The sequence below is a fragment of the Hippopotamus amphibius genome, chromosome 2, assembly GCF_030028045.1.
Source record: "Hippopotamus amphibius kiboko isolate mHipAmp2 chromosome 2, mHipAmp2.hap2, whole genome shotgun sequence".
In the NCBI taxonomy this organism is placed as follows: Eukaryota; Metazoa; Chordata; class Mammalia; order Artiodactyla; family Hippopotamidae; genus Hippopotamus; species Hippopotamus amphibius.
This window is the reverse complement of record NC_080187.1, coordinates 82,943,161-82,959,028: the sequence shown is the minus strand read 5'-3', so window position 1 is coordinate 82,959,028 and position 15,868 is coordinate 82,943,161. Positions and strand designations below refer to the sequence as shown.

At 39.3% G+C, this 15,868-nt stretch overlaps 2 protein-coding genes across 7 annotated transcripts in view; one reads left to right on the top strand and one right to left on the bottom strand.

Moving 5' to 3' along the window:
• FOCAD (focadhesin) overlaps positions 1-13,570 on the top strand; it is a 275,956-nt gene extending 262,386 nt beyond the window's left edge. For 2 of the 3 annotated variants that reach the window (XM_057720103.1, XM_057720104.1), the window contains 7 exons: positions 860-1,120; positions 1,777-1,866; positions 5,272-5,449; positions 7,024-7,121; positions 8,756-9,007; positions 11,079-11,154; positions 13,081-13,569. In XM_057720103.1, coding sequence (XP_057576086.1) covers positions 860-1,120; positions 1,777-1,866; positions 5,272-5,449; positions 7,024-7,121; positions 8,756-9,007; positions 11,079-11,154; positions 13,081-13,154 — 1,029 coding nt within the window. In that variant the 3' untranslated portion in view covers positions 13,155-13,569. Of the gene's footprint in view, positions 1-859; positions 1,121-1,776; positions 1,867-5,271; positions 5,450-7,023; positions 7,122-8,755; positions 9,008-11,078; positions 11,155-13,080 lie in introns of all 3 variants that reach the window. The other variant, XM_057720105.1, reaches the window with a different exon arrangement.
• The window catches only part of HACD4 (3-hydroxyacyl-CoA dehydratase 4), a 55,645-nt gene continuing 45,220 nt past the window's right edge, over positions 5,444-15,868 (bottom strand). For all 4 annotated transcript variants that reach the window (XR_009051170.1, XR_009051171.1, XR_009051173.1 and 1 more), the window contains one exon: positions 5,444-6,267. The gene's annotated coding sequence lies outside the window, so the exon portion shown is untranslated. The remainder of the gene's footprint in view (positions 6,268-15,868) is intronic.

The following is a 15,868-nucleotide window of genomic DNA, read 5'->3' as shown; positions in this document are numbered from 1 at the left end:
TGTCCTTGATTAGGAACCTTTCTTATTATCCTTGTTAATTAACAAATTGTAAATTCATTTTTTAATTATGTACTTCTCATTTAAAAAGTGATCTGAATTGGCATGTTCTTTAATGTGAAATCTTCTGTAACTCATGCAGCTACATTGATCTTTTTTGAAATTTACTGGTTTTTGTCAAATTTTATTTTTTAAAGTGCTTCTTTTAGACTTGCTGCTCCTTTAGTGTCACATTTAACGTTTCTAAGAATTTTTTTAAGCCTACTTTCTTAAAGTCTGTGGCTCAGTGCTATCATTAACTGTGCCCCTTCTTAGCTCTCCTGAACTCTAAGATGCTATGGTCAGTTCCACATGCTTGGCTGTTTCTTCTTTGCTCAGAAATGGCCCCAGAATGTCAGTTCCCCTCATTATTTCCTTATGCGTCCTCAGAAGAAGAAATGAATAACATCGGATATTCTGTTTAGTTGATTTCCAGCAGCTGAGCCTTCATCTTCAGGAGCTTTTCTTACCGGAGAATGTGACCTTTTTAAGACTGAATAGCAACTGTCATGTTCTTTTATAAGTAGCATTTTATTCTCCTCGCTGCAGAGATCCAGGGTTTAAGCTGAGTAGTTCACAGATACATTGGCAGATACCATATATCCACAGGAGTCACCGTAGATCAGAAGTCACTGCAGCACCTACAGTGACACGCATCGGTGGTGCATTGGACCATGACGCTGTGGGGAAATGAGGGTCTAGGAAACAACTTGAACCTTTTGTCTTTGAGTCTACCCTCAAACACGGTGATGACCTAGAGGTTTTGAGCATTACAAACCCAGACTTGCCTGTTTACATCTGACCTCTTCTGTTTTGCTTTCAGCTGAATATCAAGAAATACCTGCTGCTATCTGTGCCTGTGTGGATAAAACACGTCTCTGATGAACAGATCGTGGGTTTTGTTGAAAGCTTAATGGTGGCAGTTTTTAAAGCAGCTTCCCCACTCTCCAATCCTGAGTTATGCCCGAGCGCCTTACAGGGTCTGAGCCAGGCCATGAAACTGCCTAGCCCTGCCTACCACCTCTGGAGTCTGCTCAGCGAAGCTACTGGGAAAATTTTTGACCTTCTGCCAAATAAGATTCGGGTGAGGAACAAAAATGTTTACATTCCTGACAATTTATGTCTGGGATTTTTTAAAGCCTTTTTGGCAAAGCGGGGAGGTGTATGTTTTAAGAATGTGGTGGGAAGGCTAGCAAGATATAACCACATTCTTCACTAAGAATGTTTGCTTCCAGGATCTAAATTGAGGTTGAATATTTAGAACCAAAGTTTTGAGCTCGCTCAGAAGCAGGTTAACCAACGCGGCACCAGGAAGTTTGCTCCTAGGCCTTTTACCAAATGCTTGTAGAAGATGATCAAGTTAAGAAACCCTTACACTTTACACCCGCGGAATCCTTGGACATATTGTCCGACACCCTATTTACATCAAGTGACTTAATACTAGCCTTGCCCCTCCCCCAGCAGACTTTTGAAATGTAGTTGTACAAAGAAGTTAAAAATTCATTTGAATGATGGGTTCTGATAAGGAGAAAAAAGTACAGCCAAACAAAATACACAAAATAACAGGAAGAATGTTTTTTAAATGATAAAAATTGGCCACGAGTTTTGGCTTGGTTAAAATTAAAGTCTCATCAGCTGCTGTTTGTGGAGATAAGCAAATCTAATGATTTGTCAGAACATTGAGAATATACGTGTTATCTTACGCTGTATTTTGACATGCTTTGGATTTTTCTTTACCAGAGAAATGATCTAGAGCTGTATATCACTGTAGCAAAATGCCTCTCGGAAATGACAGACAGTGAAGCCAATCGGGTTGCCCAGATTACTGAGGTAATAACATATCTCTGTTTTTTTTATTATTGAGGTGGGAGTTACAATTGAGATGGTTATAGTATCCTTTTGACTGAAACCAGCTTTACTTCATATTTGTTTGTTACTGGCTAATTTCTGGCAACTATCTCTTTCACTATGGTCTCATGTCCAGCCTGGTATGGTTGGAAATGTAGTAGTATAAATGGATAGATGAATGAATAATTTTTTAACCTAATTAATCCCACTTTGTCAAGAACATTTTAGTGTTACCTATGGGCAAAAATAAGTACAGGACATCTTCAATACAAAGTCTACAAGGATGGGAATATTCTGACCAAAGAACTTTCTGGTGCATGGTAGGCACGTTTATTTTCCTTCACCTGATATTTATCCTTTTGGGATGAAGAAAGGTGGCGGATTGAAAAACAAACACTATTATTACTGACGCAAGATAATTAACAAGTACCTCTCAGACACACACCCAATCAAAGGATGAATAAGCAAAAAGTAGCATAAGAGTAAAGTTGCGAAATTTAGAATATAATACAAGATTTTACCTTGTTAAATATGAATTGCAGATTAAAAATGAATCGTTTTTTAGAATAAGTACATTCCAGTGGGACCTACTTATTCAAATGGCATCCCTGCATACCAGGTAATACCAAAGGTCTAGAGAACTGTGAGCCCTCACATCACTGTTGGTCATTTTATCACTTATCTCACTATATGGCAGGTTTGCCTATTAAGTTGAATCCTTGAATCCTCTGCATCGTTTAGCCGTGATTCTCAAACTATCGCCCCCGGACCCACAACATCAGCTTGGCAACTGATGAGAAATGAAAACTCTTGAGTCTCACCCCAGACCTACTCAATCAGAAACCCTGGAGGGAGGCCCAGTGGTCTGTGTTTTAACAGTCGCTCCAGGTGATTGTAGTACATCCTAAGGTTTGAGAAGCACTGTTGGAATACTTGGCAATATCAGCATTTTGGAGATTAGTTTGTTTTAAGCAAGGATAAGTAGTATAAGGAAATGCTTGAGAGAGTGGACTCTGGAGCCTCTCTGCCCAGGTGTGAAATTCAGTCTCTCATTTACTAGCAGTGTGACCTTGGTTCAGTGTCAAAATCTCTCTCTACCTTGGTTTCCTGATCTATAAAAGGGAGATAATAGCGCCTATTAGGGTTGTTTTGAGGGTTAAATGACTTAATCCATGTTAAGTTGTTGGAGAAATGCCTGACCCAAGGCAAGTACTCAGTAATAACTTATCATAATTATTACATTCATGTAATTTATTATATCCTGTTATTATGTTCATGTTATGTAGTTGGAAGTAATCTAATTTACTTCATGGTACTTAGAGCTAAAGGTTGCTATGTTATTCACTTGGGTTTCCAAAGTGCCATTCAGAAGTTTGTCACTAGAACATTCTAAATTGTGTTCTGAAGTCCCCAAAGACTTAATGTGTTCTGCTGAGCCCTGTGTTTTCTATTCATTTCTAGAAAGAACACAGGTAAGAAGAAGGTGCAGGTGAAGAGCTCAGACTCCTTGGGTTTCAGCTCTTGCTCTGTGTGACAGTAAGCAAGTGACCTAACTTCTGTGCTTCAGTCTCCTCATCTGTAAAGAAGGGATGATAACAGTAGTCTATTGCCTAGTGTTAGAATTAAATGAGTAATGTGGTGTGCTCCAACTTTTGGTCTCAGGACCACTTTTTTATTGTTTACAAAGATATTTAAAATGAAACTAGCTTTTTAAAAAATTGCAAGTGTCAGTGAAACATACAATGACTGTTACTACAGTTTGGGGCCTATTATTGAGGATTCCAAAGAGCTTTTATTTATGTGGGTTATATCTGTCAATATTTACCATGTTAGACATTAAAACTAGAGCATTTTTTAAATATTTACTTAAAAGTAATTATAATAAATCCATCGCATCTTAACATGTGTAAGAAAAAACTACTTTCCAAAAATAATTAGAAAAGTGGCATTGTTGTACATATTTGTAAGTCTCTTTAATGTGTGGCTTAATAGACAGCTGAATTCTCACAGCTGCTGCTTCATTCAGTCTGTTGTGATGTTGTTTTGGTGAAGTATGTGAAGAAAATCCAGCCTCACACAGATACGTAGGTGAAATGGGGGAGAGTGTGTTAATAGTCTTTTCAGATAATTGTGGATATCTTTCTTTGATATTGTACCAAAACTCAGCAAGTATTGATTTCTTATAGGTTAGTTGCAATGTGGAATCTGAAACCGTATCAGTGAACGTCACATACTGCGTTACATTAAAATTCATTGGTCCATTGCACTCTGGGTCTTTCACCAATGCATGATTTTGTAAGATACTGTTGTAGGATTTGTAAGATATATTGGTCATTTGGAAAATACTGAGTCACTAAATTTTGAAAATCTCCCAAATGTTGGTACATTTCATTATAAAATATCAAAACATTCATATTTGTCAATATCACCGGCAACCTCATCAGAAAAGTCTTCTATGTATTGGGAAGCTGCCAAAATCACAGTAGCAGATACAGATTTTCCAAAAATCTAATTTTCACTTAAAAGCTCACATTTTCTCCTTGGCAATAAATACTGTCAAGTATTTTCCTTGAAGTGACAGTCTTACTTCCTTCACTTTTAAAAAATAATCAAATACTCAGTTTGCATAACCACAGATTGTCCATCAATCATTCTTTCAAGTAAATGGTGTTCCATGAGAAGAGTGGCTATTTCGGCTCATGACTCACTCTCACAATTTCCTCCTTGAGACGACCGTCACACTTGCGGATGCAGCACAAATCCTTTATGCATACTTCCCATTTGGTCATACAGAACATTACAAAGATGTGTACTCGAGGGCAGAGGTTTAATGAAACTAGTAATTTTTATTGTTTACAAAGATATTTAAAATGAAACTAGCTTTTTAAAAAGGTGCAAGTGTCAGTGAAACATGCAATGACTGTTACTACAGTTTGGGGCCTATTATGACTAGAGTTTGACCTCACAGACCCTCTAAAAGGGTCTTGGGGTCCCCCATAGGTCTGTGTACTGCACTTTATGAAGTGCCAAGTTAACACAGGTTAAGTACTTAGAATGGTGCCTGGCACGTAATAAGTACCGTATTTATTAGTTATCCTTGTTATTATTATTATTTGTGTATCTTTACTAAATATCCTCACCAATTAACCCCTTAAATCATTTATGGCTTTTATGAGAAAACAGGAGGTGACATTACAACCATCTGTCTGTAGGTACATTTTAATATAGCACACAGGCAGATAGGTCACACAGTGCGGAAAATGAACAGTTTTAGCATTTGGCATGGTAATCAACTTCAGACTCACCCTTTCTCTTTTGCCCTTGCCTCGAGGTTGTAAAGAAACTTCAGTTAACTTAATGGTAACTGAACAATTTGCTTTTTTGCAGAGTAGCCTAGAAAAGGCTGCCTTTGTCAGACTGTACTTGGTCTCTCAAGGACGATTCCCCTTGATGAGCTTGACTGATGTGCTCGGCGCTGCTGTTCGGCACCATGAAAAAGACACACTGGCCTGGATGATATTACACAGCTTATACCAGGCACGCATTGTGAGCCACGCCAACACCGGTAAGGCCAGCCGGGGGCAAACATCAGGAACAGAAAGATGCACCTACCATCTCTTTTAGGTTGTAATTGTTTCCTCAACTTAAAACTAGTTTAGTGCTTCTTGACACGGGAGAGGCCTTGTTACCCCAAACGATAGCACCATGGATAGAAAGGAGTACAGCTCACAACATGAACTTTTTGGAGGCGAGAATGAATTCTATTGGTGATTTTTATCTTGTCTTTATACATCTGATAAACAAGTGTACCAGGTTGATTCTGCCTGCTTCCGTTTCTCAAATGGGTGCTCATTGATTCTGCCTGATGTTTTCATGGAAACGGCTTTTGGGTGGTCATTTAACAAGGAGAAAAAGAAAGTAGCAACAGCAAATTAGTTATTCTCTAGAAGAATTTCTCAGGGGTTGAGAAGAATAAAATCTCGACACCCTGACTACATCCTCCCACCTGAAGTTCCAGGCCTGAAGCTCTGCTAATGAGTGGTGCAACTTGTACACCACTTTAGACATGTACACTGTAACCGTCATTTAAAGAGGGAGCTCCCTCAGTTCTCCTCCATGCCTTTGGTCATTTGCTTGTAATTTCTCGAGTTTACATTCAGGTTCTGAATGGCACCTGGCTTCAGCGGATCAGACGTGGCCGGGAAGCCCTTGTGACCCATCTTGCCCATTTCTTGTATCCTGAAGGCTTTGAGAGAAAACTGACAAATAGAATTGTAATTCTCTTTGCAAGACTGTGTAGGAAATTTTGGTCCCTCCTCCTCTTTGGCAATGTGAGGTAGTTGTCTCGTGTCCACATTAGCGCCTGCCCAGTGAAAAGTGAACCTGTGATGAGAAACGAGATTTTTTTACTCTAACTCAGAAGTGTATTTATAAGGCAGAAAACCAGTAGGTGTTACCAATTAAGCATGAAGATACATGAAGGAAACAAGTAAATTTGATATTGCCTTTGGCCCTAACTAGCTGGCCTTCAAATTTAGTTCCCATTTTCCTCTCATGCACTGAATTTTGAGGACCTTTCCAAGTAGTCTTTGCTGTGCTGGGAATCCTCATTTTTTTAAAGGAAAAATTAATATTTATGTTGATGTTTGTTTGTTCTCCAATTAGCCTATAATAGGTGGTGGTGGGGTGGTTTTTTTTTTTTTGGTTTTTTGGGTTTTTTTTTTTGTCTTTAGGATAGGTATTCTCTATGATTTTTGCATAAATTGGGAACATTTAAGCAAGGGAGGACTATAAAAACAACTAATTATCAAAGATTTAACACTACTAACTAGTTGGCATGCCCAGTTTCTCCTAGTGTGTTTAATGTTGAGAAACTCCAATAAATGCATTTGACTATTTTATCACAGATTTGAAGAATAAATTAGCTTTTAAAAATAAAGACCAAAATATGGTCATCTGATGTGACTAGTATCAAAAACTATCTCACTGATGACCACAAGTCGCAGGTACCAGAAAAGGACTTGAAACTGTTGCACAGAGTCCTCAGTAGGTGTTCTGCTTTAGTTATGATGGTTATGGCTGATCTGTTTTACATTGCAAAGGAAAACCATGGTCTGGTAAGAAATCCTTTTGTTTCAGGCGTGTTGAAGAGAATGGAGTGGCTCTTGGAACTGATGGGTTATATCAGAAATGTTGCTTACCAGTCAACGTCTGCTCAGAACGTGGCTCTTGATGAGGTACAATCTAGAGGAGTCATTTGTGGCTTTCTTAAAATACAGAGTATATATATACACTAATATGTATAAAATAGATAACTAATGAGAACCTGCTATATAGCACAGGGAACTCTATTTCAATTCTCTGTACAGTAGAAACTAACACAGCATTGTAAAACAACTATACCCCAATTAAAAAAAAAAGACAGGAAAAAAATGTATATATATATTTACTCTCCCCAAAGAGGAACATGCTGCGTGCAGCTTTCTTTCCTTCCTTTTATTTTTGGGAAACAAGGATGACAATTCTCCTGACGTCACAGGGAAACAGATATTCTTACTACGCTCTTGGAGATGCCCATGGCTGCCCTTTGAAAAATATTTTCAGCAGAACATGTTCCTTGACAGGCAGCACACAAAGGATTCTAGCTGGAAGGGGAACCTAGGGTCCTATATACTTGGGCTGGAGCCCACAAAGACTGTGGGGTACAGGGCTGTGGCCTCCGCGTTGGCCCAGAACATGGCTTCAAACACCTGGTTTGAAGGGGTTCCTGAAGTGTTTGCAAGTAATCTGTGTTTGTGCCAATACTTACATGCACATATTGGAGGGAAATTTTCATCCCACCTGCAAAAGGACCTATGACCCAAAAAAGGTTAACCACTACTAGTATCGGGTGAGTAAAACAAAAAAAGATTAATAAAAAAAAAATGGACAGCACTTTCCTACCCTCCTCATTTTCTTGTCTCAGCTGCCCACTGTGCATTTTTTTTAGTATTTTTCTATAGCTGTGTTTCATGGGTCCCCTATTTTCTATATGAGTAAAAGATGCATAACCTAGGATGTTGTTTGATATTCTGCCCAGCTTTTCTGCAGAGTTGTCTTTTTGAAATTTTCATTAGTGACATTAGGCATTTTAAGAGTTTGAGGGGTACTTTTTAAACTTTTTTTTTTGAGCTAGCATAATCTTTCCTCTTTTTCTTCTGATTTCCAAGGGTTTGTATTAACCTCTGCTTTCTTACAAAAATCTTTTGAAATTTAGAAAATATAGATAAGCAGAAAGAAGAATAATTTAAATCACAGTAATACAATAACTCAGAGGTACTGTTACCTTGTTACCACCATTTCTGCAAGTGTCTAGATTAGTCTATAAAATCTAAATGGGTGGATTCTAAACAAATTTTTTTTAATGTATGTGGAGAGTCATTTGCTGTTTCTGTTTAAAAACAGAGTATACTATACATATTTTTGAAAGTCAGTTTTGGCCACATAATAAGAAACTTAATATCCCTGTCTGTCTCTCTTAATTAATTTTTTAATCTCTTTGAAAACACCAAAACAGAGGAATGTCTGGATCTCAATATGATTAGGCATTAAATTATGTTTCTCTTGAAATGTTAGAACAATAATAATGAAACTATTGGGCCTCTGTCCTCACAAAAGAGGATCCTTCAAACCTCTGAAGCCCCAAAATGTCTCTTCATTAAGCATGGAAATAGTTTGCTGTTTGGCCCAGTTCCTCTTCTGGGGTGGGGGTGGGGCAGGAGGAAGGTTTGGGTGAAGGGGAAGATGACATTGCCTCATGATGGGGGCTGAACATGTGTTACATGGCATTGTTAAAGCATGTGACCTAACTTTGTTTCTATTTCTACGGTAGGCTTTGGACTTCTTGTTGCTGATATTTGCAACAGCAGTGGTTGCATGGGCCGACCACGCTGCCCCTCTCCTTCTTGGCCTCAGTGCCAGCTGGTTGCCATGGCATCAGGAAAATGCCCCAGCTGGGCCAGCATCAAGATTCCTTGGCAGGAGTCCATTGCACAGGGTCACTTTGCAGGAGGCGCTCACTCTCCTTCCCAGTGGCATGCTTCTGCTGCTGCAGAAAGAGCCATGGAAGGAACAGACCCAGAAGGTGAGGTTGGCAGCCACCTGCTTGTCAGGGCAGGCGGCCATGTTCTCTTCAGCAGTTTCTGCTGTAGAATTGAGATGGGAATTAAGTGAAACCTGAGTCACACTACAGGCTTTCCCACTCAGCCTCAAATCTTAGCCAGATGCAGAGCCTCAGAGATTGCGGCTAGGCCAGGCTCAGGGTAACTGCTGACTAAAAACAACAGTGACAGCAGCAACAACTTGCTTACAGTTAGGGATGAGGTGGAAAGAAAAGCTTATACTTGCCTTCATTTATTCAAGACACATGTGTCCTCGATCCTGGGGCTAAAAGGATGAGTAAGTCTCTGAGAGCGCAGAATTTCAGAGTGAGGACAGACAGGAAGGCAAGTTCAAGGTTGCAAGATGGCATGATAAGGATACAGTGGTGATGAGCAAGGGGGAGAGGTGATGAACAATGTCTGGGGGTGGGTCCGGGAATCTCCCAGGGGAGATGCGAATCTGGAGTATCCATCTTTTACCGTATTTAAGGTTCCCCACAGCTCATTGTATGTGATAGCCATGTTCCGGGTGCTTCTGGCCTGTGCTAGATGCCTTGGGGAGATTTGTAAAGGCCTACTGTCATCATCTTTGTCCTCAGGAAAACCCAAACTATAGGAGGAATCCTTTGGTTTTTAATATTGAGTTTCCGCAGGCTACTAGCTGTCGTGCAGAGCATATGAAAACGTGGGACATCCTGTATTTCTCATTACATGGCTCTGACCTGTCTTGAATTGTCGATTGAAAGATATTTTTGAATCCCGTTTAATCAAAACTGGATTTTTATGAGGTTGAAAGCTTAAAGCCAACTTTTTGTGGCTTACTCTTAAAATCTGAACATTAATCTTTAAAAATATTTCTGAACTGTGGACCCATAGTTTAGCCATGAACTCCACTGAGGATCTGAATTAAAATGCCTTTGTTTTCTTAAACCTGATAAGCATTAATATTATTACCCCAATTTTTGTGTTTTCTTTTTCATTTTAAATCAAAATAAATTTAAATGTGGTATCCTGTTCCTTTATATTATTTCTGGCCTGGGACACCCTGTTCATTTTGGACTACAGTATGGACATCCTGCATCTATTATGTATTTGTAGTACTTGATTTATTTACTTACCAGTAGGATATGATAAAACAAAATTGAGGAAAAGAAAATAAAGAAAAACTTTAATTAAATCAGGGAATTAGGAATATTTTCTTTTTCTGTTTTACTCTTTCTTCAACCCAGCTTCTATGTCCAAAGTTAAAATGCCTAGTTCCTATGACTAGTGTATGTGTTTTTCAATGAGTCGAGATTGGCAACAGTCAACAAAATTACCTGGTATCTAATTCAAAAACAATTTTGGCTGCACCTGGGAGATCAGTCAAACTCATGAGTACTATGAGTTTCTACCTCATTTGCAGGATTTATTTGCAGTTAACACGCTTGAGTCTACCTAGTAAATTGTTTTATGCATTTTCTCTTGCATTTCAACTTTGCTTCGTATCCATTTGGGCACAAACTGTTCTTAGCTACAGAAACATATTTTAGAAACAGGGGCTTACATCTGTGTTTCCCCATTTCCCGCCCCACCTAGGAGCCTAGGCCTGATGCACACAGAACCAGGTGGCAGTCAGCATGATGTGAAGAAGGAGTGTGAGGCTTTGAAGCCAGATGTACTTGGGTTTAGATCTTGACTCTGCCATTCATTGGGAGTGGACTTGGGCAAGGTTCTTAACCTCTCTGGGGCCTCTCTGATGAGAGAGAATGTTCATAGCACACAGGAGGCCCTCTGGGCCCATGCCTACCCCACTCTTAAAAGCTACAGCAAGTCCCAGGGTATTCAGCAGAAGAAGGAGGTTTGACTTCTCTGGGTCGTTTAACTAAAAGAGCTATTTTCAGCTTTCCCGTCTCTTGTGCCTGGTCCCGATTCCTCTCCACTCTCCCAGCCCAGGCAGGTATTTTCCAGGGACTACTGCACTGATACTCATATGTGCAGGCCCAAGGGTTTGAATGATGTCTTACTGATAATGAGACTGTTTTCACTGATACTGTTCTTCATTTTTCCCTCTAGTTCATTGACTGGCTATTCAGCATCATGGAAAGCCCTAAAGAAGGCCTCTCAGCAAAATCCAGGGATCTTTTAAAAGGTATTACTTCCATGCTTTATGCCCAGCATAGGTGAAAACCATCCAGTGTTGTCTGTGCTGCAGAACAGCATCCTAGCATGTGTGGCTCCTGAAAGGGCTCATCTTGGTTCAGTTTAGAGAAGTAATCTGAAGCTGTCACCAATGTGGCATTCTTGAATTAGAAAGTGGATTAAAAAAAGAGTTCCATTGCCTTTAAATTTAATTTTTACTTAAATGGTTTTTAAATGTTTTATTATAATCATAAAATATGACTTAAAATTTAGAAAATTCAGAAAAGTAAAAATAAGCAAAGAGGAATTCAGAATCCCATTGCCCAGTGACAATTTGGATTATCTTTCCTAAGTTTTGGCCCCCTCTGCTACATATGAGTGTTGTTTTAACATTTTATAATCATAGCCAATTGAAAAATGTACATACACACTTTGAGTACTGCCTTTTTTACTTTAAAATTATTTTAAAAGCATTTTAACCTGTTCTTACACTGGCTTCATATGTATGTTTAATGGTTGCATAGTATTTTGCCCAGGGGAATTGGACATTTCCCATGCTTCCAGGCATTTAGATGGTTTTCATGTTTTTTACACATCTCTATTGACTGTTAAACTGTGACTGTAGGATCCACAAATATAGACGATCTTTCTGTGAAAATTATGTAGATGTTTTTCCTCAAATCTGAAAAGTTTTCTGGGCATTGGCTCTGTGGTCCAAGACAGCTTGTACTGTCATCCATATCTTGAGACTTGGGGGTCTGGATCCTAGTGGCTGCCGTTGATGCCCCTGACGTGCTCTAAGTTACTGCACTGAAAAGTCTCACCTTAGGAAGGTTGCCTGCTGGCCTACCCTTGTGATAGTTGACCACATTTTGCTTTAAGTATGGTATAATATATTGATTGCCTAACAAGCAAGAATTATCTAATGTATTGGTTCTTGTCCTCCCTTCCTCTAGAGTCGGTGGGAGGGCCTGTGTAGGAAGGTGATTCTGATCAACCACAGAACTTCACTGAGGATCAGGGCAGTGGTCTGACATTTTCACTTGACCATTCCCTAGAGACTTGCTGCTAGGATTTCCTCCATTTATTTTCCTTGGGGAGTTTGAACTAATTTTTAATGGCCATGGGTCCATAATACTGTTGGTTGTTCCCAACATAGACTGTCTTAGGTCATGAAGACAGCAATGGATACTGATGAGGACAATAGTAATTTGGGTCAAGGAAGTACATGTTCACTTGATCATGTATTCAAGGGCTTATTAGAGTCACACACAATTATTATGTAACTCTGGTTTACCTTCATTCCCTCACACTATTATATTTTTTAAAAATCTCGATATATTTACATTAGTATTCTAAAATAAGGTACATAATAAGTTACCTGGAGGGATTACACATAACTTCCCTATTTTAAATTGATCCCTGAGGGACCCATAACAGATAAGAAAAGGTGTGTGTTCAAATATAGTTTAGTACAGTCATGCTTGCTCCACTGAGCCCATGAACCTAAATTCATTACAGGATCAGGTTTTTTGGTTCTTGTTGACCTTTTAATTAAACATTTAGTGGAAAAGTCATAGTCATGTAGAAAAGTGCACAAGTATATTTTTACAAAGGGAACACACCTATGTAATCAGCACCCAGATTAAGAAAATGAGCATTGCCAGAATCCCAGAAGTCAGTTTTTGTTTTAATCATGCAGAATTTCTCTATAACTGGTTTCAAAGTAACTTTAAAAAAAAAAAATACACCTTTCCTCAACCATTATTAATGGTTTTCTTCTAATAAAATTCGCTCTAAGACTTGATAGGAATTCTTCAAGATTGGCTAAGTGAGAACAAGCCAAGTTCTGTTCTGACACCTTTTTGATCTAAACAACCTTTTCAAATGCAACTCCACCAAATGCAACACTGCACTTTATTTTTTGTCCCCTCAGCCACCCTGCTGGCCTTGAGAGTTCTCCCAGAGTTTAAGAAGAAGGCTGTATGGACCAGAGCATATGGCTGGTGAACAGTTTTGCAGTAGCCAGCAGCATTCTCAGCTGGATGAGGAAAACCGTTACAGACAGAAGGAATTTTTCAGAATTCATGTCTGTGCTTACTGAGACATGATGCAGAAAGCCGAAGGTCCTGAAAGGATGGCCACACAACTGACACCTTCAACCGTGCATCCCAGGACAGGGGCCACTGCTTCAGTACCCAAGCCAGTTGAAACTGAAACAAGAACTTGAATTTTCTTTTATTTGGCTATAGAGTTCAATGTAAAGGGTTTCTTTGTGAAAATTTGACTATATCATCTCCTCCCCCCTAAATTCTAGTAAAATAATCTTGCGAATTTTGTGTATGTGACTTTTCTTTTAAGGCACGGAGGTGGTTTTGCTAGCAAAACCGAACTATAGCAGTGACAGTGGAATCTGATCTGTTTCCCATGAAGTCTCTAGAGGATATTCCTTGACTCAATGAGTTAGACATGTTTTCTTACTCATTGCTAAAACACTCTCTTGGAACTGCTATACACATTTAAATAATAAGCATGATAAACATTGCTAAATCAGACTTACAAGTGGTGGCTATAATATTTTTATGCTTGAGTCTCCTGAATGCAAGTGAAAGTTACCCAATTCAGAATAAGGAAGGGAAGGTGTCTGTGTTCATCGGTACGGCGGAAGCAACATGGGCTGGACTCTGGTTCAGCTTGAGTCACGTGAGCCCTTGGGTGGGAGTGGAGGGGGACTCTGATTGACCAGGCCTGGGTCATATGTCTGTCCACCTGAACTGGGTTCCCCCAGAAGAAAGATGATGGGATGCTAGGCAAGCAAAAAAATGGCAAATATCTCCTCAGAACATTGATCTCTTTTTTTTTTTTTCTATAAATACAAATCTCTATTTTAATCAGGGTGACTAGTGGCCTAATGCCAAATAAATGAAGAAATGGGACAGCATCCTCAAGGGTTGCCTTTTACTCTGGGGCTTGGAATCAGCCAGGAATTTAATTTGCTCTGGTTGCTAATTATTGTTCCTTCATGCAGCCATTAATCAGAGCTGACTTTAGCCAAATCATATAAACATACTGATGTGTACGTATATGGGACTACTGGGGAGAAAATGTGTGCCGCTGGAATAATACACCTTCGTGCCTATCATGCCACAGTGGTGTCATGGAACTTTTAGTATTCCTGTGTGGCATGTACAATACCTTCATGCTGTCACAAAGCATACCTACCACTTAGGTTAAAGATAGCTCTACTAATTTCATTTTCCAAATACATGGATTTATGATTCCAGGTTCAAATATTTGTGGTTCACTGTGTATTCACACTGTTTCCAGGTCACGGCTCTTTCTTTTGCTGAATTCCATAGGGTGCCGAGATGCTTACAAAATTGGAGGAAGGGAAGGCGAGCTCTCAGGTACTGCTTAACTGCATCACCGAGTATTTCATCTCTATTACTTCCTTAGAGGCTGAGATGGAGGGAAATGAGTTTGAAGGAAGCAGAAATGTAGAAATTTTATGTGAGGAGCCAGTTTCAATCTCCTTCCCACCCACCTTGGCTTTCTCATATTTCCTACAAATGAGAGGTTGAAATTCTTCTAACATTTATTACTAGTTGTCAGACTATGTAAGCGACTAGAGTTTCACTTGTATTATCTTATTTAACCCTTGCAACAATACTGTGAAGAGGCATTATTTTCTATTTTTAAATGAAGAAAACATATCTAATAAGTGGCAGAGCTACTACACCTGGAACCAAGGTCCTAGAACCCCAGGTCCAATGCTTTTTCTATTGTATCAATCTCATCAGCACCCACTTTCAGATGAAAACTCCCACCAAGTATTAAGCCTCATTCATGCTTAATATAGATTGCTGAAATCAGATAAAAGAAACACCCCTGCCTCATACACTCTGGAAGTGGGAAGTTAGGAGTTACAGTATAAAGGAGCAGGTCTCATGGGTTGAAGGACATTACATTCCCAGGCCAGCTGGCAAACATGGACGGCAGTAAAGAATAGTGAAGAGGAAGTGGGCACTGAAGAACTACTCTTGCATTTCCCCTGAAATCAGCAGGCAGACTTGCTGATGCTCAAGAAGAGGGATAAAGAGTCAGCCCAGTCTTCCAAACTCAGACTGCCTTTTTCAGTTTGGCCCAGTTTCTTCTCAGTCAGACTTTGTCATTGCTCCTGCCTTGAGTAGAAAACAGAAGAGTACAAAAGGGAGGAAATAAGATCTATCTGTATCCTCTCTTCCCTAGCTCCCTCTTTTTCTTTTCATCAGTTTTGTGTTTAAGATTCATAGGATTTTCCTATTCATGGGAAGCTCTAAAGAGTCCAAAATGTCAGATTCTAAATTTGAAGCTCTAAAGGTTCTAAATTCTAATTATTCTAAGATGCAGATCACTGCAATAATAAGACCCTTTCTCCTGGTTACCTGTTGGGTAGTCCCTTAGGATATTTCATTTTGTTCTCCAGAAACCAGAAGTCTCTGCTTTTTTGAGACCAGACATTCCAAACTATATACAAAAGGAAAAATTTCCTTATAAGTCATCTCTTAGTTTTTGAAATCACAAGTTGCCAAGACAAATAGCATGCTGGGGTATACTAACAAATCAATGTGTGGGATTAAGGCTATGTTGTGTGTCTCAGATGTGTCCAAACACTCTGACTCTTGATCTGAAGAGTGTACATTTAGAACAGATGTTGAGATCCATGCAAGTGCCTAAAATCTTTG